The 23690-nt window shown below is 38.2% G+C and overlaps 1 protein-coding gene across 3 annotated transcripts in view; it reads left to right on the top strand.

The window, feature by feature from the left end:
• Window positions 1-18355, top strand: part of SPATA16 (spermatogenesis associated 16) — a 311103-nt gene extending 292748 nt beyond the window's left edge. For all 3 annotated transcript variants that reach the window (XM_074192524.1, XM_074192522.1, XM_074192523.1), the window contains exon 11: window positions 18003-18355. In XM_074192524.1, the coding sequence (XP_074048625.1) occupies window positions 18003-18125 (123 nt within the window). In that variant the 3' untranslated portion in view covers window positions 18126-18355. The remainder of the gene's footprint in view (window positions 1-18002) is intronic.
• Window positions 18356-23690: the final 5335 nt, after the last annotated feature.

Genomic DNA, 23690 nt, shown 5'->3' with positions numbered 1-23690 from the left:
TTTGTCAAATGAGGAGGTAGAAATGACGTTTAGGACAAAGAGAGTTCTGGATGTTCCTGCCTGTATCTCAGCAAATCATTTATCCCCTGGAAGCAGGATCTTTATCTATAAAATGAAGAGTCCTCCCTACTCTAAATCAATGAGACTTGGAAGTGTATCAGGAATATATCCCCCCAAGAGACAGTTATTAAACAGTTAGCAGTACATCTGTATTCTCTCTCTCTCTCTTCCTCTGTCTCTCTCTCTGTCTCTGTCTCTGTCTCTCTGTCTGTCTCTCTTTTCTCTCTCTCTCTCTCTCTCTCTCGCTCTCCTCTCTTCCTTCTGTCTCTCTCTAAATCAACTTCAAATGGATCAAAAAATACACCGAATAAATCCAGGCTGTAGAGAGAACAAGAGAGAACTACGAGTATACTGGAGCCAGATAGTTCTGTCTCATGAGAGTCAGTTGTAAAATTATCAGTATGATCATTTGTATCTCTAAAATTGGCAAATGTTACAAGGGGAGGCTTGATTTGTGATTCTGTTGATTTCTATACATAAGAAAGTAATGGAGAAAATGTTAATAATACCTATTAGACTTGGAAGTGTATCAGGAATACAGCCCCCCAAGAGACAGTTATTAAACAGTTAGCAGTACATCTCTGGAGGAGCACATGAGCAGTCTTAGTATATACTAATCATCATAAAATGTTTAGGAATAATTCCAACATGTTGGTTAGCTACTCCAGAAAGAATCTTTGGGATAATGTGGATGCAATTTATACAGAATGGAGAGACATAAAGGGATGGTGATCTGCCCTGATGGAGTACCCACATTGATGAGATTCTGGATTCATTGATGTGTATAACTCACCCACTTGGTGATACCGATGAGCAAGAGAGGATGAATTATAAATCATCCTTAACTTGAGCAGGGGAAGAATTCACTTTCTCCCCCTGTTTTAGAGATGACTTTTCTTTCCTTTTTATATATGTTGGATTTTTTAATTTTTTTAACTTATTTATTTTGATATCTATTATCTTTCTCCTATTGCTCTCAAGCAATTCTTTTATACCTTTTTATGCATATCTACATAATATCTACATATGCATATCTACATAATCCAACAAAATAAATTCCTATTATAGACATGTCCAAAAATATTTGTCTCTTTTGCATTTTAAGTTCATCACCAGGAGTAGTTAGATGGTACAGTGGATAGAGCACCAATCCTGGAGCCAGGAGTATCTGAGTTCAAATCCAACCTCAAACACTTAATAATTACCTAACCCCATTTCCTTGCAAAAATAAAAAAGTTCACCACCTCCATGTCAGGAGGTAAGTAAAATGTTTCAGCTCTGTTCTTTTGAGCCCATGGTTTATCATTGCTTTGAGTTCTAAAGCTTTGAAAGTAAATTTTTCATTATATAAACCATTCTCCAATTTCTAGTCATTTCACTCTGCCTTCTTTCACTGAAGTCAGAGTAGGCTCTGGAATTTCCTCTTTTACCATTTTTTATGATTACAATAATATTCTATTCATATATCAAAATTGGTTTCACCATTCTCCAATAGGAGGATCTCCTTTAGTTTCTATTTTAAAGCTACTACAAAGAGAGCTGCTAAAAATTAATTAGTAATTAATTAAAAACCCAGCCCTCCCTGAAGAGCTGCTTTGCACTTATGGGTCCCTTTTCTCTTTCTCGGATATCTTTGATGGATAGGGGTATAGCTCTCTTTTCCAGCATTTTACTCCTCCCCACCCTAGAATCATCTCCTCCCTTTGTGAAAATAAGAATTTTCTTAAAAATCCATTCCCTCTAGGGATGTGGCTTTCCTTTCAAACTTAGCTAGCCAACATGGTCACCCCTGGCCAACTCACATGTGCCATCACTTCTAGTGTTCTCATCTCAGGAGGATATAGCCCCACAAATTATTTTCCTCCATCATCTTGTGTTCTCCCATTCCTGACAAATATGTAGCTTGTGAACCCAACCCCCAGTCAGATTGCTCTCGCCGATTCGACTTGAATATACTCATCCTCAATAATTTAAACGCACTTCCCTTCTGGGTTTGTTCTACTTTCTTTCCTAATCTCATCACATGCATTCAAGTATATAGAATTGCACAGAATCAAATAACTCTACAGATTTTAATATAGAGTCATAGGCATGTCAAGAAAACTTAAACAATACCCCTTGAGGAAGTAACAGTTCTCAATATAGACTTGCAGAAACTCTGGGAGGGCAGGGGGGAGACGCTGTGTGACTAGCTTACCTTTCCTTCCATTCTGCTGGGGAATAGGGAGAAGCAAGAGAATAGACCAAGGCGAGTAAAAGGCAGTGTTATATATGTTCATTCCTGGAAGTCAGATGAGTGCTATCTAAGCTTTCCTTTCAGTAACTTGAATTTTTAAGCCTCCTCCTCAATACCTTGGTCATGAGTTATTTGTCATTGGCAAAGACTTCGGGGCGAGACAAAATCCATGAAGGAAAAGTCCTAAGTGAGAAGGAAGGAAACAACCCATTTTCTGAAGGACCTATTACATGCCTAGCACTTGGGAGTGGGGGGTGGGGGGAGTGGAACTTTACAAATATTATCTCATTTGATCCTCATAGCAGCCCTGTGAAATACATTTTACACTTGATGAAACTGAGGAAGAAAGAAGTTCAGAGGCTTGACTTCAGTGGGGACACTGTCTTAGCTCTTGTTTCCATCATTATCCCCTATCTTTCGGGTCAAGTGTCTGGTCATCTTCATACAACTGGGGACAAGGAAGTAAGGGAGGAAGGGAGGAAACAAAAAAGAAACTGACCCAAAATGTTATGGGCTCCTTGAGGACGCTGCGGGTTGCCTCTTTCTAGAGCTATTCAAGAAAAGACTGGATGACAATGAGTGATAGGCAGAGGATTCTGTTTAGGTATGGGCTAGGCTAGATGGTCTCTGAAGACCCTTCCCCCCTAAGACTCTGTAATCATCCTAACTTTCATCTATAGCTAGGATTCCTTTTCAAGTGGTACCATTCTTCCTGCTTTTGATTGTTTCATTTGGGTACTTAGGACACATTGCCACGGTGGATTCTCTGATTATTACCCAACCATTTCTAAGAGTAACATAAGTTAATGTGTATGGATTTCCCTATATATCAACAACATTATGGTAAAACTTCAAAGAAATCATTGGGAATTCCATTTTGGGAATGAGAAAGGAAAGTAAATCAACACTTCCTCCCACACAAACATAGACACTGAAAAATGAAGCAAGAAAATAATGCCAGCTACTGGAATCCAATAAAACCATCTTTTTAACTTTTCTCACAACCTAACCCCTTCCCACTTTTCCTGTCTTCCCAGGCTTCCTAGACTTTTCTCACTTCCATAGACTCTAAATCCCAATCACACTGGTCGTTTTGCTCTTCCCCATATTCAACATGCCATTTAAATTGACTATCCCTTAAGATTAGAATGCCTCTTCAACTCTGCCTCTTGGAATTCCTGGTTTCCTTTAAGATTTAGCTCCAGAGTCCCCCTTTCTATAATAAGGGAAATTTTTCTGATTCCTCAGTGCCCAAGGCCTTCCCTCCTAAAACTCATTTTTGCATTTATTCTGTAAATATTTCTCTCTATGGGTTGTCTTTCCTAGTAGAATGTAAGCTCCATGATGACAGAAATTTCACCTTAGTTTCTCAGTGCTTGGAGTAGTACCTTGTATATAATAAGCACTTAATAATGCTTCTTGGTGGGGCAACTAGGTAGCACAGTGGATAGAGCACCGGCCCTGGAGTCAGGAGTACCTGAGTTCCAATCCGGCCTCAGACACTTAATAATTGCCTAGCTGTTTGACCTTGGGCAAGTCACTTAACCCCATTACCATAAATAAATAAAAAAATTAAAAAAGGAAAAGAAAAAAAATGTTTCTTGGCTGACTGATTGATGCCAGAAACATTTGTGTAGATAAGTGTAGATAAGAATATATATATATATATATATATATATACACACACATATATATATGTATATATATATATACACACATATAAACTCACACGTATTTAACACACATATATGCATATGTACATATATTAAGATACAATGATAACTTTTAACTCTATGGGCTTATCCTAAAGAAAGGAGTTATGGAGCAAAATGATAAAAATCTAAATATGCAACCTAAAAGTTGAGGTTGGGAGAGAGGTCTTTAAGAAGCACACATGTGGGGCGGCTAGGTGGTACAGTGGATAAAGAACCGGTGCTGGAGTCAGGAGTACCTGGGTTCAAATCCGGCCTCAGACACTTAATAATTACCTAGCTGTGTGACCTTGGGCAAGCCACTTAACCCCATTTGCCTTCCTAAAAAAAAAAAAAAAAAAAAAGCACAGATGTGTCTTAATTTCTAAAAGAGGGATTAGAATTTTTAACCAGCATTTACATAAGACCAACATGAAGTGAAAATATAGCTTTGGGCACCCTGGACCAGGTCTGACTACTCATTATTATTTCAAAAGCATCTCTTTTTGTCTAGCCCCAAAGACTTTGCAAATGACAAATAAAGCTTAAATACAACTTAATTCAAAAGCAATCTCCCAAGCCTTACAATTATTGTATGAGAGCATATGATGCACTTTTCTTATAAATTTTTTTTTTTGTCCCCTACTGGACTATAAGCTCTCTGAAGACAGGGTGATGTCTGGTTTATTTTAATACCATGTCTAGTGCCTAATGCAGTGATGTTCAGAATAAATGCAATGAATTAATGGTATAAACACTTTTTTCTTCCACAAAGAGCAAAATAAATCTACTACAACACAAACTGTAAATTATCCTATTCTTTTCAACTTATCAACAATTCTTACATTTATTTCACCAAAAAAAAATCCATTTAAAAAATATATCTTTCCAAAGGGCAATTTAAAGAAGGGAAAAGAGAGGTCTCTAGATGGGAGGAATCAGTCAAAAAAAATTTAATCTCATTTTTGACTTAAGAATAAGCTTGCAATTCATCCTTGAAGTTAATCTTTTTCTATTACCAAAAGAGAAACTTAGCTTTGCAGCCTAGCATTTTATTGCATTTATTTTATATATTAAAATATTTACTGTTCTTTATAATTCGGGAGAATAACAGAAGAGCAGTGCCTACCACTTGGTAGCTAAATGAACCATAGGACATCTTCCATTCTGCATTGAAAGTGGGATTAATATATGGTTCAGAGCAATTGACTGGGAGCTCATTCAATCATTTATAGTGTATTCATTATACCTTTCATCTTTTCAAGAAATACAAGAATGAAAGTGCCTCTACGTGGCCCTACAGGAAGACAGTGGTCTTTCATCATCCTCTTTATGACTTAAAAATGGTGCATGGAAAGGAGGGGTAAAGCCAGGGTTTAAAAAACACCTACAAGGGGTGGGGATGAGGCCTTCATCTCATCAAAACTTCAGGTCTATATATTTTTCAAAAGTCATCTGCCAAAAGTGGGCTTTCTACTTGAAATAAGATGAGGGGGGGAGGGAGTAGATTTCTCTGATTTCAGATGGGTGGGATAGGATAATCAGAGGTGCAGATAGAAATGCAAATCCTTTCACTTTGACATTTCTTAATAGCCTATCAACCCACAAGACAAGAAAAAATAAATAGCAGTCCTTGCCCACAGGGAGCTGACTATCTATTGGGTTTGGAAGGGGGAGTTTGCAACAGATACACAGAATAAATTATTTGCAAAGTTTACACTAGATGAGTCAAGATCATTTCTAACAAACACTGGCCGAGGGAGGGGGGGTGGCTTAGTTGGCACAGTGGATAGAGCACCGGCCCTGGAGTCAGGAGGACCTGAGTTCAAATCAGACCTCAGACACTTAATACCTAGTTGTGTGACTGGGCAAGCCACTTAACTCCATTTGCCTTGCAAAAACCTAAAAAAAAAAAAAAAATAGAAGGCCCATCCTTGCAAGGAGGGAGGAGAGATCAGGAAAGACTATGCCTATGGGAACACTTGTGTGCTTCTTTTAAACAAAGTTAGGGAGTCTTTGAGGCAGAAGGAAGGAGGAAGGACATTCCAGATATGAGCAACCACCAATGTAAAGGTATTGGCAAGGGAAATGCCATAGCCTGGAAAAAGCTATGAGGTCACTTTGACAGAGAGCTGGCAAATGGTACCTGCCATCAGAATGAGCTGATATATTGGCTACATTTGCTGGATGTTTTTTCTTTTTTTTCTTCTCTCTTACCTTGTCTTTTTTTATTCCCTGTTACAAGGAATAAATCTCTAGGGGAAGACAAGTATTTTAGGGTGTCCCCAAATTTCACTGCAGTTTTAAGCTTAAATAGCCTAAGATTGCACAAAGACTTTTGGAACAAGTTGCCCTGGAAAATCAAGACAATGTTAAAAAACAAAAACAGCAAAAAGAAAAAAACAAGAAAAAATGAGAGTGAAGAAGAGAGACTTCTGGATTTGAAGTGGGAGAATATGGCTTCTGCTACTTAGAATCTTAATGATCTTGGTTAAATGATGTCCTCTATCAAACTCATTTACAAAATCAGAGATTCTGACTAAATGATCTCTATGACTATTTACAATTCTGAAAGACCCAGGATGCTTTGCAGATTATCTCATTTGATCATTAGGACCAACCAGTGAGGAAGAAAATAGAAGTTACTGTTAGTTCCATTTTACAGATGATGAAACTGAGGTTTACTGATATAGAGAATTTCCATCATGGCAGAATTAGTCCAATTCTTTTTCCACCAGTCCACATTACTTCTTCCTCTGTATATAGGTGTGGGAGAAAACACTTTCCCTTATAAAACAATGGGTCACTGAGTAGAGTTTGAAACTGCATCCTCAGAAGGAATGTTGTTTCTGTCATTTGTGTTTAATAAAGATATTGCAACACATAAGGAATATTCCGGTGCTAAGTCTCAAGAGTGCATCTGTCCCTCTCCAAGGCAACAAAAGCTGTTTCACAAAAAAAATAAATAAATAGATAAATTTTTAAAAAGCTGCTTTGGCACCCTGCTTCCAGGATGTTGTGATAGTCTAGTAGAAATGACTTCAGTTCTGGGTTCCTTGTATCAAAAGGCTTTTTATCCCACTGATATATGTGCAATTTCAATAATGGGCTGGTAACACAGTTTAGCACAAAGAGACTTTCAGTCCCAAGAACTAGAATGTCAAATGCTCCCAGCTTGCTGAATGCCTCTGATGTCTTCTGGGCAATGACTTCCATTTGTCCTTTTATCACTGCAGCTCCAATAATATTTTGAATCCACCAGGTGAGAAAGGAGAGAGGAGTACTTTTGTCTGATGATTTGAGAACAAACAAAAATCTTACTGTAACATTGCTCTATCAAGAATTGCTTTCCCCACCAGCTCCACCTCAGCCTCTAATTCAATTTCAGAATCAAATTTCATTTTAGAAATAACTCCATTTGATCAAAATTTATTAAGCAATATCAAAGTTAAGGGTGCTGTGGTAGTGGACCTTAGGTGTTCAAAGACAAAACTAAACAGTCCCTGCCTTCAAGGGACTTATGTTCTACTAAGAGAAGGAAAGGAGGAGCAAGAATAAAATGTGTACACAGTATGGGGATGAGGGAAGGAGGAGAGCACTACACGGCTCCATCAAGAAAGGTGGTGTAGGGGCAGCTGGGTGGCGCAGTGGATAAAGCACCGGCCCTGGAGTCAGGAGTACCTGGGTTCAAATCCTGCCTCAGATACTTAATAATTGCCTAGCTGTGTGGCCTTGGGCAAGCCACTTAACCCCATTTGCCTTGCAAAAACCTAAAAAAAAAGAAGTGGTGTATAGGAAATGGCATCAAACCTAGTCTTGAATGGTTCACCTCCACGATTCAGAGGTAAAGAAGTAGGTAGGTTGACCACCAGGCATACTGGTCAGCTAGTTCAAAGGAGAGGCAAGAAATGCAATGTTAATTGTTGAGATTTACCAGTGGACCATGAGGACTAGAACAGAGAATGCATGAGGAATGGGAATTTGAAACAAATATGGATAGAGAGACTATCAAACAACATAGTTTGTATTTTATCCCTTGTTTTGTGGCTCTTACTTCACACCATTATCCCTCATAGAGCTTACTGTCCACTAAAACCTCCTTTTCAGAATAACAGCTGTTATTCCGCCAATGTTTTCTCCAATATTAAACTTGAAAAGTCAATTGTTTTGTATTCAAGTGCAAGACTTGGTATTTAGCCATGCTGAATTTCATCTTATCAAATTATTAAGAAATTTATTAGAATTTCATCTTAATAATCTAAAAGGAACTCACACAAGAGAGTCAAGAATTTTGTAATTCTTTACAGGTTATTGTTGGTGCTTGTGATTATTATATTTTGTCTATTTACATTATGAGCTTGAGTGCTTGTACAGGAACTGGAGTCATTTTACTCATATCTGTAGAGATTTAGATATGAACTACATTTTATGGTTCCTAAAGAAAATTATAGAAAGGGCAAAATCAGCCAAAGACAGTGATGTGGGGAAAGAGTTTCAATGTAATCCATGTAAATCCTAAGATGTTTCCCTAAGGATTACTCTACTTATATGATCTGGACATGTCAGTTAGTTTCTTTGGTTCTTAACTTCTTTATTTGTAGAATGGAAATAATAATCTCAACCACAATGAGGTCATTTTGAGAAGAATATTTGACATTACTGATCATGGACATCCTTTGCAGAATAATGGTGCATCAATGTAATGCTTAATTATATATCCAAAGCTTTTGTTTCATTTTGACATCTGATTTCATCAACAGTACCCTGTCCCATTGTGGCTGCTCAAGGGGATGGTAGTCTGTTCAGCTCCTTGAAGCATCTTGAACAGAAATTCCTTGAAGACAGGAAGCATTTCATAGTGTTGGTTTTGTGTTGTTGGATTTTTTGCTTTGTTTTGTTTTTGCATCCAAAGTAACTAGCACTGTGCCTGAAAGAGTAAGTGCTTACTTGGTTGGTTGGTTAATTGATTTACTAATGGAATAACAGATCCCTGGGAAGTCATGGTTCATACAAGCAATTTCTAGGTCAAAACCAATCTCCAAAGAGTGCTTTAAGCACAAAAATGATCCTTGTTTTCATCATCAACAACCTCATTCTGATCGCCATGACTGACATGGGAAAAATCTCTGAGCCAGGCTCGTAGATTCACACTATGGTATGATAGGAATAAGGCTAGACCTGGGATTTTACTGACATGGAATTCCTAGTAAAGGACTCCCTCTATCAAAGTAGGTGGACACCTGCTCTTCAATGTATATAGCCTTAGAGAGCTGCCCAAAACACCAAGAAGTTATATAACTTGTCCATGGCAATATGTATCAATATATGTCTGTTAGAACTTGAACCCAAGTCATTGCTACTTCTCTTAAATGAACCTTAAACAAGTCACAGCTAAGTTCTGATTGATTGTTGTCCTTCTTATTCAAAGAAGACCAAAATGACATCACTATGTTGGAATCAAAGTACAGTATGACTGACTATGCCTGAGTAGATCAATAGGAGCTCAGAAGACTCTTCTTCACATCAGGCACAAATAATTGATGTGAACATTTGGGGTGGAGATAGCTCTAAATTTGTGCATCTTGTGGTTTGGGTCTGTTGTTTTATTTTTTGATGTACCCCAATTCTTTTTCTTTCAAATAGCATAGCACCATCTTTGATGGGGGCATGTCATTCTGAGTGGTCCTGTGCCAGTTTCTCACTTGTTTATAATCAGTTCCAAATTCTTCACTGAGACCTTGAGAGTGTCCTTGAATCACTTCTTCTGACCTCCATATAAGTGTTTGCCTTTAATGAATTCTCCATAAAATAGTCTTTTAGGCATTCAAGTAATGTTGGTCAGCTCATAGAAACTGTGTTCCTTGCAGTAGAGTTTAAATATTGGTATTTTGGCTCAAGAGTGGTCCTCAGTGTCCAGCACCAATGCCAGGTGATCTTCAGAACCTTTCTAAGATAATTCAAATGAAAGCAATTCCATTCCCTGGCATGAGAATAGTATGGTGTCCAGTGAATGAGGATAGTCTCATAACTGTGTAGACTTTCTCTTCCACACTTTCCTTGGGAGTCTCCCAAACATTAAGCTAGCCCTGACAATGTATGTCAACCTCATCATCATGTGAACATCCTGAAAAATACACTGCCAAATAAATGAATATTCAAATTCCTCCATTTACTTGGAACCAGAATTTCCACCAGAGTTTCCACATATGGATGGTATAGTGCTGACTGGTGCTTTCTTCATGTTAATTGCTAGATCAAAACTAGAAAAAGCAGCAGAGAATGGATCCATACTTTATGGCATCTCAGACCCAGATCTTGTGATCAATCATCTGTGAACAAAGTCACATACCAACTCTGTCCACTCTAGTCTTTACTGGTAATTTTTTCAAGTTAAATAATTTACAACGTCTTCTTCATCCTTGTTGAAGGAAGTGAACGATATCACTGAAAGCATCATGATAAAAAGTATGGGAGTTGGGACACAGTCTACTTCACTTAATTGGTGACTAAGAAAGAATGAGAACATCCCCCATGATCCAGAACCCATGCAAGCACGCAGTCATGAAACTGTATACAATACTGATGAGCTTCTCTGGGAACCAAATCATTCCATGATCTTCCATAAGTCCTCAAAACTGACAGATCAAAAGTTTTGGTAAAATTAAGGAACATTTTGTACAGACCTCTGTACTGCTCCTGGTATTTCTCCTAATGTGAGAAAACAAACACCAGCAAACAGCATATTGACCCTTCCTAGGTCCTTTCTGAAGATTCATTGGCTCTCAGGTAGATGACCATCTTCCAAGTAAACAGCCTATTCTCTAGCAAGAATCTGGTTGGCAGGGCGGCTAGGTGGCATAGCAGATAGAGCACTGGCCTTGGAGTCAGGAGTACCTGAGTTCAAATCCAGCCTCAGACACTTAATAATTACCTAGCTGTGTGGCCTTGGGCAAGCCACTTAACCCCATTGCCTTGCAAAAACTAAAAAAAAAAAAAAAAAAAAAAGAATCTGGTTGGCAATGACTAAGACAGAGAATGAAGACATCCTTGATAACTACCTCTTGACATATAACTCAGCAGATTTTAGTCAGCTTTTGCAAAGTAGTAGGCCCCTTTCCTTGTAGATCTCAGCTGAAATACAATCAACACTCTTTGTCTCATGAAAGGAGTTAATGACATTCAAAATGTCTTCTTCAGGAGTTTGGCTAGAGAAGGATTGACTTCAACCTGGGGTTTGAGTTCACTGATTAGACCAGTCTGTTGAGAATAGATTGAAAGTGTTAGGCCCCTCTTTCCAGGATCATGCCCTTATCACTAATCAAAGTGGCTGGTAACATCTCAACTACTCAGTGCTGATGGAGCCTTCAGGGCATCATAAAAGTACTTTGGATTGTTATAATCAGTGTAAAACTGAATTTTTTTCTGCCAAATCCTGGAGGCAAATGCTGTCTTCTTAAGAGACAGAAAGACTGTCCTGCAGGAATTAATTGTATCTTGCTGGTAAAGCCTCTGAAGCCATTGGCAATCATCTTGTTACTGGACTCTTGGAACTCTGGAAGAGTGAGGTCAATTAGTGCAAAAAAGAATCTCCTAAAGGCATTGTATTTATACAAAATCACATTATTCAAAATTAGTCATGTAAAAAAGTGGCCATTTGTTCCAGCCCAGTAGATTAATGTGCTGCGAATTTGAATATGACCATTGTCTTAGATCCATTATTCCTATTAATGGGGCCTTATTTTAGTCAACAGTATAGGGAGATGCAAGTGAAGAGACCTCTCTGCTGGTACAAATCATCCCCTTCTCTGTAACTGAGAATTGCCTAGAGCAGAGCTGTACAAAGTAGGTGGGCTATTATAGACTGGACTAGAACTAAATTAAAATGTAATGGGGGGGGGGGGGCGGCAGTTAGGTGACAAGTGAATAGAGCACTGGCTCTGGAGTCAGGAGTACCTGAGTTCAAATCTGACCTCAGACACTTAATAATTACCTAGCTGTGTGACCTTGGGCAAGACACTTAACCCCATTGCCTTGCAAAGAAAAAATGTAATTGAGACATTTTTAACAAAAAAAAAATGGAAGGCACTGTAATGTTAACTTGTGGTTTTCTAAGTTAATATATACAGAAAAACATTTCTATTTGAGTTTGATACCAAATCAGCAATGGAACCTGTACCCAGGTTTTCCTGGCTCCAGGATCAGTTCTCTCTGTCTCTTATGGACAAAATGAAAATGGCAAATGTTTGAAGTATGGATAATCCTAGATAATAATATAAAGTTGATAATCCTATCAGATTCATTGCATAAGGCAATTCAGCATTTATTGAGAGCCAACTACAGAAGCCACAAAGATAAATAAGACACATTGCAATAACAAGATGAAAATAATTGTATCAACTCTGAGAAAAGCATTCCTAGCTTGCCCTATGTGAGCCATTATTTTTCATGGTGGTCATTCCTCCCCCTTAAAAAAATACAAATAGTCTTCTTAAAATATGTGGTTTTCCTCATTTTTACCATTCCCCTCAATTTTACCATTGCCATTTTACCATTTACCTTTCCTCATTTACATTTCCCCATTTTTTACCATCCCAGACTTCTCAGGTAAGTGCAACAGGAGCATAGATCTCACTGGCATAAGAACAGGAAAGAGGTGAGCCTTATACCACAATTTGTTCAGCCATTCCCCAATTGATGGACATTCACTCAATTCCCAAGGTTTTTTTTTTTTAGGTTTTTGCAAGGCAAACAGGGTTAATTGGCTCGCCCAAGGCCACACAGCTAGGTAATTATTAAATGTCTGAGACCGGATTTGAACCCAGGTATTCCTCACTCCAGGGCCAGTGCTTTATCCACTATGCTACCTAGCCGCCCCAGTTCCCAAGTTTTTTGAGTGAATTCCCATCAATTGTGGAATGGCTGAGCAAATTGTGGTATGTGTACATTATGGAATACTTGTTCTATTAGAAACCAGGAGGGATGGGAATTCAAAGAAGCCTAGAAGGATTTGCATGAACTGATGCTGAGTGAGATGAGCAGAACCAGAACATTGTACAGCAACATGGGGGTGATGATCAATCTTAAGGAACTTGCTCATTCCATCAGCGCAACAATCAGGGACAATTTTAGATAACTGTGATGGAGAATACCATCTATATCCAAAGAAAGAATTGTAAGATATCTTATTATGTGATTTTGCTATCTCATTTTTTTTCTTAAGGATATGATTTCTCTCTCAACACATTCAATTTTGATCAATGTATAACATGGAGACAATGTAAAGATTATCAGACTGCTTTCTGTGGAAGAGGGGGAGGGAAGTGAAATTAGGGGAAAAATTATAAAATTCAAAAAACAATAAAATTAAGGCAACTGAGCCAGTCAGATCTGCTCTTTAATATAAATACAATTTGTAATATGGGGCAGAGGTGGGGGCAGGGAGTGGGGGGGAAATGGTAGAAGAAACAAACAAAAACAGATATTTTAAAACAATCATTCTTGAAGAAGTTTTCATTGCATTAGAATGATGAGCAATTTAAAAATTATATTTGGGATTAATTAAATGCATTTTGATTGTAAAGAGCTGATTCAAATGATAGATTTTCTGTGATTAATCAACTATGAACAGTCAGAATGGTGGTCAGCATGTTTGCTCAGATTGGGTCATCTGTCATTCTTCCATGGCTTGGGATTTGAGTTGGAATAGGGTAGAAGGAATTCATAGATTAATGCTCCGATCTTGGAAGTAAGGCAAAATTATTTAGTCTGTCCAGTTCTTTTTCAGAATGTGGTTGACCTGAATCCAAATCATCTCAGCCAACTGTTTGTTTGGACAATTCTTCCTTTTCTGTTTAATTGATTTGAATATCTGTGTGTGTGTGTGTGTGTGTGTGTGTATACATATATATTAATAATAAAAACACTCTTTAATAGCAGCTAGGTGATGCAATGGCTAGCATGCTGGGCTTAGAATCAGGAAGACATGAGAGAGTCAGACACTTATCAAGTGTGGGACCCTGGGTAAAGTCACTTAACCATTGTTTGCCCCATTTCCTCAATTATTTGTAAAGTGCTTAGCTCAAAATAGGTACTCAATACATGCTTGCTTCCTTCGTCACAATCCTCCCCCCCCCATCATCATTGGATAGAACCTAGACTATAATTTCACTGGTGTATGAAACTCTTGGTTGAATTCAGCTGCTAGAGCAACAACATCAAACTCCAATAGAAATGGGGACCTCTAAACTGTCGATAGGGATCTCAATAGGTTGTATTGTTGACTTTCAAAGCATTTGGCAGCATATTAAAATCAGATAGGAAATGCATTTTAATCTAATTTGGGTCATAGTTGAGTGTGTAGTATGTAGCCTGTTAAATCTGACCCCTTTGGCCTAGAACCTTGAGAAGTTAAAACACTTTGCCTATGTCATAGGTTGGATCTGAATCCAATTTTCATGGTTTCCTGCTGCCTACTATGTCATGCTGCCTAATGATAATCATAATAGGTAGTTATATAGTTCTTTTAATTGTGGTTTGGTCATTTTCAGTCATGTCCAACTTTTAGTGATACCATTTGGAGTTTTTTCTACTAAAGTGGTTTGCCATTTCCTTCTCCAGTTCATTTTAGGGATTAAGGAAACTGAGGCAAGGAGGGGGAAGTGATTTCCTGAGTCACACTGCTAGAAAGTATCTGAGGTCAGATTTGAACTCAAGTCTTCCATACTCTGGGCCTGGCACGCTATCCACTGTGCCATCTAGCTACCTATTTTCCTGGTTATGAAGCACTGTATGCACATTAGCTCATTTGAACTTTTCAATCCTATGGGGGGTAGTTTCCGACCCTGTAATTTCATCAAGAAGAGGAAATGCTCAGTGTGGAAAGTCAATCCACTGGAGCAGATTGGCAACAAGGTCAAGGGACTTGTCCATGATGACACAGTAAATGTGTGAGGCAAGAACTAATCCCCGAATCTTTCAGCATTCCCTTTATCACATCACGATGCCTCTTTTGCACCTGTATTAATGGGGACGTGTTTATCTATATAGATATCCCCCAAGTACAGGAAAATCTGAGTACAAATCCTCTGGCTGGGTGTGTGATGCTTTGCAAGTCACCTAACATCCCAGAACCCCAGGCAACTCTCTAATACTAGAAACGGCAGAACAGTTGCTAAGCAGCAGTGATGTTATTGTTTTTTTCCCCACTGAAAGCCACTATTTGAATGAAATCATAAGTCTGGACTAAAGCATTTGTGTGTGTGTGTGTGTGTGTGTGTGTGTGTACAATATATAATATGGACACAAACATATATAGTGTAATATAAAGATGGATAATGATAAAATTATAGAGATAAATGATAAATAATAAAAAAAATGGATGGAAGGATGGATAGATGGATAGGTGGATAGGTGGATAGATAGATAGATAGATAGATAGATAGATAGATAGATAGATAGATAGATAGATAGATAGATAGATAGATAGATAGATAGATAGATAGATAGATAGATGGATGAGAGATGGGGTGGGGTGGGTAGGGGGTGGATGGAAGGATGGATTTATGAAGAGATAAATTATAGAGATAGATGATAGAACAGATAAAGAAAAATGATAGAGATAGGTGTTAGAGAGATGGATGGATAGATGAATGGGTTGATGGATGATAAGAAAGATGACAACGATGTTTGTCTTTCATTCTCAAAAAAAAATCATGTAAGCCAATGGGGTTAAGTGATTTTTCCCGAGATCATACTAGTGAGGACCAGGTATCTGAGGCTGGATTGGAATTCCCATCCTCATGGCTCCAAAATCAGTTTTCTATCCACTGTGCCATTTAGCTGCCCAATAGAGAGAGAAATGATAGAGTTGAACATAGATAAATAGATGACGGAGAGCTAGATGATGAGATCAAATCACTGTCATTGACTCATTTTGCCCCAGTCTGAGAGCCTCAAAATAATTTACCCTGAAAGCCTCCAAGCTCCCTTAGGAAACTCTTAAAATTGGGAAGGAAAGAGATCCTGGACCTGTACAGTCTGAGATCACATGACCGGTCAGTTCCTTGGCAAGCCCTAAGACAAGGGTTTGAGGGTCAAGGCTTCCCAAAAGACTTCCCCTGAAACCAAAGCTAGGGATGCTGAGTCATGGGTTCCCTGGGCATGTCAACTAACCATCCCAAATCTTGATTTCCTCAGAGAGCAATAGAGATAATACTAGCCCAGGGCTGTTGGGAGTTTGTAAATCTTAATGTGCTAAAGATGTGAGAGTTGTCATTATTAGGCAGTCAACCCTAGAGATTGATAGTATCTCCATAGAACCCACTTCTGTTTGTATCAATGCACATACATAAGGAGATGTATGTTATTCCCACATCCATATGCATACTGTTCATCCGGAAGTCATTTTCTTCATAGCATAAAACTGATTTTGTTTTCTTTGAGAAAAGCCAAAGAGACACTAAGTGCCATACATAACATATGGAGGACTCGGATGACTGGGATGTATCTATAATCCATTGTTCTTTTCTTTTTGACAAGCTGAATAATCCACTCAATATTTCTCCAAAGGCTAAATGGAACCTTTAAAAAGTAGAATTCACAATTAGAAGATAGGAATTGTAAGGGCTTTCATCTTGAGCACACACACTTTATTGATGAATCTTGAGAAGGAAATCCTCAAGTCCAAGCTTTTTTGTGGGGGGGGGGGGGGTGTATGGGGGACTCCTTTGTATTTTGCAGTCACATTAAGCACACATCTTTGAATTTCGTCCCCTTTATGTGCTCCCATTGCTGCATAGATGAACAGCAATCTATTTTACTTCCAAGTTTTTGCTGACAGAATACTTACAAAGCTGTTGCATATTTGAATAATCATGAGTTTCTTTTGGAGAGACTGATGGAGTTTTGTTGTTTTTTCTTTCCCCTCTTCCTGGAATTGTCGTTCTGAATTCTTTCCCTAAACCCTCTGGTGGTTGCCGTTTGTTGTGTTTTTTTAAGAAAATATATTTATTCAGAACTTCATTTTGATTTAATAGAAAAATGGTCCTTGCTGAGGCCATGTGGAATACTCATTTTTCTCTCGTGCAAACATGTTCTGCATAAATGTCACAGCCTCTCCTTTCTTCCAGCATTCTTTGAGGACAAGGAGGGAAACAAAAACTTGTCTGAGATTAATTTCTGGTTCATACTTTCCTTTTAAAATGACTGTTTTTCATTGCCATTTAAAAAGGGCCATGTGATCAATTCCCCTTACCAGAATTCATGGCTGACTGAAAGCATCCTAGCATGTCGATGCCACACATGTAAAATAATTGAACCCCAAAGGAAATGGAACAGAAATTCTTTATTTTCAGGATGCCTTTCATTCCTTCCTTCTTTATCTTTCTTTCTCTTTCCCTTCTTTCTTTCTTTCCTTCTCACCAGAGCTTTTCCAAAAATGTGACTTAGAAATATAAATGATGGGGAGCTAGGTGGCACAGTGGATAGAGCACCGGCCCTGAGGACAGGAGGATCTGAGTTCAAATCTAATATTTAATAATTACCCAACTGTGTGACCTTAGGCAAATCACTCACACCATTACCTTAAATAAAATTTTTTTTAAATTAAAAAAAAAGAATACAAACGATTTGGGAAACTGAGGTAAAGTAATTGAACCCCAAAAGAAATTGTTTGTTTTCAGAATGTCTTTCATTCCTTTCTTCTTTATCTTTCTTTCCCTTTCCCTTTCTTTCCTTCTCATCAGAGCTTTTCCAAAAACCGTGACTTAGAAATACAAATGATTTGGGAAACAGAGATAAAGTAATTGAATCCCAAAGGAAATAGAACAGAAATTATGTTTTCAGCTCTACCTTTCCTTCCTACTCATTCTTTTTCTTTCTCATTCTCTCCATTTTTTCCTTTCTGGTCACCAGAGCTTTATCAAAAATGTGCTCAGAAATGCAAATAATTTGGGAAACCCAGGAGGCCTTTTTTTTTTTAACATGTAACAATAAGGACATTTGTTTGTGTCTTTCAGGTTGGGCTAATTGAAGACTTTCTATACCAATTAGAGGATAGTTTCTTAAAAACCAAAAAACTGAGAACAGCCAGGAGACAAAAAATGAAAATGAAGCGGCTTCAGAGCCTACAGCAGTGCTAGTCACTGGAGACAAGGAGCCCCTTCCTTCCCCCGCCCAACCCACCAACCACAACGTCCCCAAGGAAGAAGTGCAGATATCCGGGCAGTCAGAATTTGACAGCTGGGACGACAAAGGCCTGCCTTCGGATGAATGAGGTGGCTCTTCCCTCTGGCTCATCTTGAGCAAGGAGATTCCACACTTCATTAGTCTCAGCTGGCAGAAATAAATGTTCTCAGAAAGTTTGACTTCATTCTTGTTCTCATCTGTCTTGTTTATTTAAATAGCTTAGAGAATAACCATGAGCAGAGCACTCTCACCCACTATGCCCTTTTTATTGTCTAGCAGACTTTCCCCAAAATGTATAAGGGGCCCTGCTAATCCCACAGATTATTTCATATAAGCCTATAGGATCATGTACTTAGAGTTGGAAAGGACCTTAAAAATCATTGAACCCACCTTCTCCTCTTCCTCCATTTCACTGATGAGTAAACTGAGGTGCTTAGAGGTTAAGTGTGCTCGTTAGATTTTAAATAACATTTTAGGTTGGCAAATGCCTTTATCATCTCCATAAGTGACTTGCCCAAAGTCACATAGCTAATAATTGCATGAAGTAGGATTTGATCTCAGGTCTTGTAAAAAGGCACTCTCTACAATACAACACCTCCCCTCTCTCCATATATGAATAAAGAGCATAGAAGTAAATTTAAAATATCAACGATTGTGACAAGTTATGGAGTTTAGCAGCTAGCAAAAACCTCAAAGCCAGGGAAGACCAGGATCAAAAGTTCTGTCTCTGAAACATGATGACTGGAAGACCCTAGGTAAGTCATTTCACTTCTCAAAGTTCTAGAGGCCAGATCCACCACCCCCCTCCCCCAGCTTGCATCACTAGAGGAAATTTCCTCACCTCACAAGTTACCAAAACAATGAAATCCCAGGGCTAGGACATCCATCAATGACCACATGAAGGTTGAAAAACGTCAGTCAAAAAAACACTGGTCTTAGAACCAGGAAGACCTGGGATATATATGTGTGTGTACATAAACCCAATTATTTTTCCCCAATTACATTTTTGAAACAACGTTTTGTTTTAAGCTCACAAGTTCCAAATTCACTTCCTCCCTTCCCTCCTCCTTCCCTGAGACAGCAAGCAATGCAATATAGGTTATACACATATAATCATGTAAAATACTTGCATATTAGTCATCCTGAGAAGGATTTGCCCGGCTAGTAGGTGGAAAAGCCAAGATTCAGACTCAAATCCATATCCAAATCTAGTTCACTTTCCACTATACTGTACCAGTAGTAGCTAACAGAAAAGGTACTGGTGAAAAACTAAAGCATAACTAATGGTAATAACTCAGGCACAGAAACAAATATTCAAGACCAGGAAGACAACCATCAAAATTCATTTGGGAAAGGCTTAGTGGTTTCCAGAAGGGTGGAAACTATAAAATAGAGACTTGGAACATTGATATATTGAGCTAAAACAAGTGAATTAATGAAATTATGGACAAAAATAAATAGGGAATATAAAAAAGTTGATCTCTGTTCTTCGTAGGCATTATCCCTGACTGCTACTAATTGTGTGATCTTGGGTAAGTCAGTTCATTTCTGTGTGTCTCAGATTCCTCATGTGTAAAGGGAGATAATTAGACTAGATGATCCCTAAAGTCCCTTCTTGCTCTAACAAATGTTCTCTAATTATCTAGCTCCTCGGGGAGTTAATGAGTAGACAAAAGGAATAAAATTGCCCAATTTATTCTACTCTATAGGGCTTGCTAAATGTCTTCCTGCCCTCAGGACCCACATATGAGCAGACAATTTCCTTAGCAGCAAATCCTCTTTAATCCCAACAGATAGTTAGCCTCTGAGGTGCTAGCAGATTCTAGGGGATGTCAGTCCTGGAGGTGGGGAGTAAGGGGTGATTTCAGCTTTTGTTAAGCCAGCACAAGTTTTCAGAGCATATTTATACACTTCAAAACTGACTGCATGACCAAAGGATTGCCAACAGATTGCCATCCACAACTAAATTCCACTACAACAAAATACCTTGGACAGTTCCTTGGGCTTTGTCATTGGGCTTTTTGTCCTATACTCAGAATAGTTGGATTTCCTAGGAATCGCTCTATTCTGAATAGTGAGTTGACCTCTTCTTGAACTCAAATATTACACAGTCTGAAAAGAAAATAGGGGTAGGGAAAGGAAGTTTGAGTGTGAAATATTGCATATACTGTCAGACTTGATTGTTTCATTTGACCCATTTTGTTCCTCTTCCCCCGCGCCTGCCCATTTCAAGGAGTGGCTCTCTGGAATTTAGACTGGAAAGGTTATATTTGAAAAAGAAGGTGATGTAAAAACAAATATGTAAATTGAATAAAATACTTGTTTCATAAAATAATCAAAAATTTAAAGATCCATTACCTCATCAAGAAGAGTTCTGCCAGATTTTCCCCCCTATTAATAGGTTTTGAAGTATATGTATTTAATTCTATTATGTGGCTTTTAAATTTTACGGATCATTCCATGGAAAGCTAAATAATCCCTTTTTTTATCTTTTTAAAGAAAGAAAAAGCTCAACCTTTGTTAGTTATGGCAAAACAGGAGATTTTAATTGATTCTTTTCTATCCCCTGAAATCAGACCTACCTTATACCTCATTTGAGCAATTGTTTAAGCCCATGTGGCTTACAGAAAACAATTTGCTTTTCCCTTTTTATTTCTTTCTGGGCTAAGGATGCTAGAGTTAAATTGCTTCTCCCTTCCCCCTGAATGAGAACTGTGGGCCACCTGAGTAAGTCACAACCATTAATGCTCTCTTTTGAAATATTAATGATTTCTCTTAGATCTATAAAGATGGTCTCTTTCTTTCTAGCTATAGCAACAGCTTTAGGAATCAAAAAAAGATATAGATATATATATATATATATAGATATATAGATATATATATATATATATATATATATGTATATACACACACACACACACTTTGGGGTTTCAACCTCAGAGTTTTATTTCTCTTGTGGAATTTCTAGGTGTTAGAGAAATGACTTTGGTTTTAAATATTTGTTTCATGATCTCAGAGTTGTCTATCCATTTACAAAGACGTTGCCTAAAAGGCCTGTTGACATTCAAAAGCTGTCAAATGGCCTTATCTGTTCTTTGAAAAATTAGGACTGCCTCCTCTCACAATGCCTGAAGGTGATATTTGGAAATGGCATTTTTTTCATTGTTATGAGCAATTTTTCCAAAATGAAATGCTAGAGATATGGTTTTGTCCTGGTTTGGGGGATCCAGTCAGAATGATATATAATGCAAACCAACAAACAAACAAGAAGCAAAGAATAGGAATTAGGAAGAATACTGGTCATAATGATAGCTTCTATTAGTTTATTTTATAAAGCATCTTGATGTCCATTATCATACGTTCACAGATGAGGAAACTGGAAACAAGAAATATTAAGTGGCTTGCTCAAATTCACAAGGATAGTAACAGCTGAGATTTGAACAGCTCTTTTTGTTTGAGAATTGACCAACAGGCATCCTGGTTCAAATTCCATCTATGATGCCTTTTGGCTGTGAAACCTTGAGCCTCCAGCAACTCACTAGGTCTGTTCTACTCAGTGATTGATGGGTTATGATATGCAACACATTTGTAAAAGAAACATTTAAATATGGAAAATAGGTAAATGGGGGAGATGTAAGGTTCAGGGAGGGAGGCAAAGAGAGAGGATCGGAGGGACTTGCCATCTCAGGAGATTTACCACACTGATGAAACCACAAGACCTATTCCATATTCTCCCAAATATTTGCCAACAGAAAGAGAAGAATTATGCAATGATGGGTGGTACCCTAAGAGGAACCAAGGATCTATCCTTGGTAGCCAATATCATGAATCCCATGACAAAGGACCTATGCCAAAAAGGTCATGACCAGATTGGTTCAGGAATCAATGCCACTCAACATGGGTGAGTCCTCTTCATTGTGGTCCTTAAGAGGGAGCCCTCAACATGAAGAACTCTGCTACTCTGCCTCTTTCCTTTTTGGGATCTCAGATTCCTCATTTGTGATTAACGCTTAAGTTCCTACTAGCTCTAATACTCTGTGACTTTGTAGTTAAGGATAACCATCTATCTGGCATTTTGATTATGTAATTTTTCAATTACACTGAAAAAAATTTCCATCAAGGTGATTTTTTTAGAGCATTGGTTATTTCCTCCCCAGCAATATTTATTTTTAACATCCTTAGTACAAGTAAAATTTCATTATAAGTCTTGTCTCTGACTCTTCCTAGACTGGTGGTGGAAAAGGCAAAGATTCTATCCCTATGAGGGACCAGAAACGTGGCCCATGAGTATGTGGCCCAGCTATTAATTTTGTCTCTATTACACACACAACAGTGTGTCAAATATTATTTTTGCTTATGACGGAGATTGGAGATAGATATGATCTTGTGCATTTTAGAAGGTCACAAAAATAAGCAACCAGAGAACAAAGAACAAGGTCCAGACCAGAAGCCAGTAAACAAGAGACGCAATAGTCAGGAACCGGCTTGATCCAATCTAGCAGGAGAGAAATAGGATCATTTGCCATGTAGACATTGCTTTAAGTTTGAATTCACTCAGTCTCCCCAGGAACCAAGGTGGTATGAGGAGAAGGTGGCCCCTCATATAGTATTTCTATTGCTTTCTAAGTCTACCCTGTACATTTAGCTGCTAGATGGTGTAGTAGGTAGAGCACTGAACTGGAGTCAGTGTTCAAATCTGAACTCCGACACTTAGTGGTATGACCCTAGGCAAATTACTTCTCTTCTGTCTGCCTCAGTTTTCTCATTTGTAAAAGGGATTATAATACCATATCCAAGGGTTGCTGTGAGGATAAAATGAAATAAAATAAAATCTTATTAATTTTTGTTATTTTAATATCTAAATATTAGTCATTTGGGTTTTAAATATCCAGAGAAATATTTAATTAAAATTTCAAAGTTTAAAAATCCAATTATGAGGCAGCTAGGTGGCACAGTGGATAGAGCACTGGCCCTGGAGTCAGGAGGACCTGAGTTCAAGTCCAGCATCAGACACTTAATAATTACCTAGCTGTGTAGCCTTGGGCAAGCCACTTAATCTCATTGCCTTGCAAAAAAAACTAAATAAAAATTAAAAAATTAAATTAAAAAATCCAATTATGATAAATTTCATAGAACATTTGAGGTGAGGAAAAAGGAAGGAAGGAGGAAGGGAAGGGAAGGGAAGGGAAGGGAAGGGAAGGGAAGGGAAGGGAAGGGAAGGGAAGGGAAGAGAAGGGAAGGGAAGGGAAGGGAAGGGAAGGGAAGGGAAGGGAAGGGAAGGGAAGGGAGAGGAACCTTTATTAAGCACCTTCTAGGTTTGAGCTTCACAGCAATTCTGGGAGATAGTTGAACTGTTATTTTGTATTCTCGGTTACAGTGAGGCAGTTGTTTGTTTTAGTTTGGGCTTTTCTAAAAGGGTCTTAGCAAGGGCTACCTGAGGGAGGCGGAAAAGTTTCCTCTACTTAATAGCAGAATGAAAGTAGTTGTGGCTAAAAGATACGCTTTGTAAAGTAATATAC

This window comes from Macrotis lagotis, chromosome 6, assembly GCF_037893015.1.
Source record: "Macrotis lagotis isolate mMagLag1 chromosome 6, bilby.v1.9.chrom.fasta, whole genome shotgun sequence".
NCBI lineage: Eukaryota > Metazoa > Chordata > Mammalia > Peramelemorphia > Peramelidae > Macrotis > Macrotis lagotis.
Note: the sequence above shows the minus strand (reverse complement) of the source record. Positions and strands in the feature narration are given on the sequence as shown.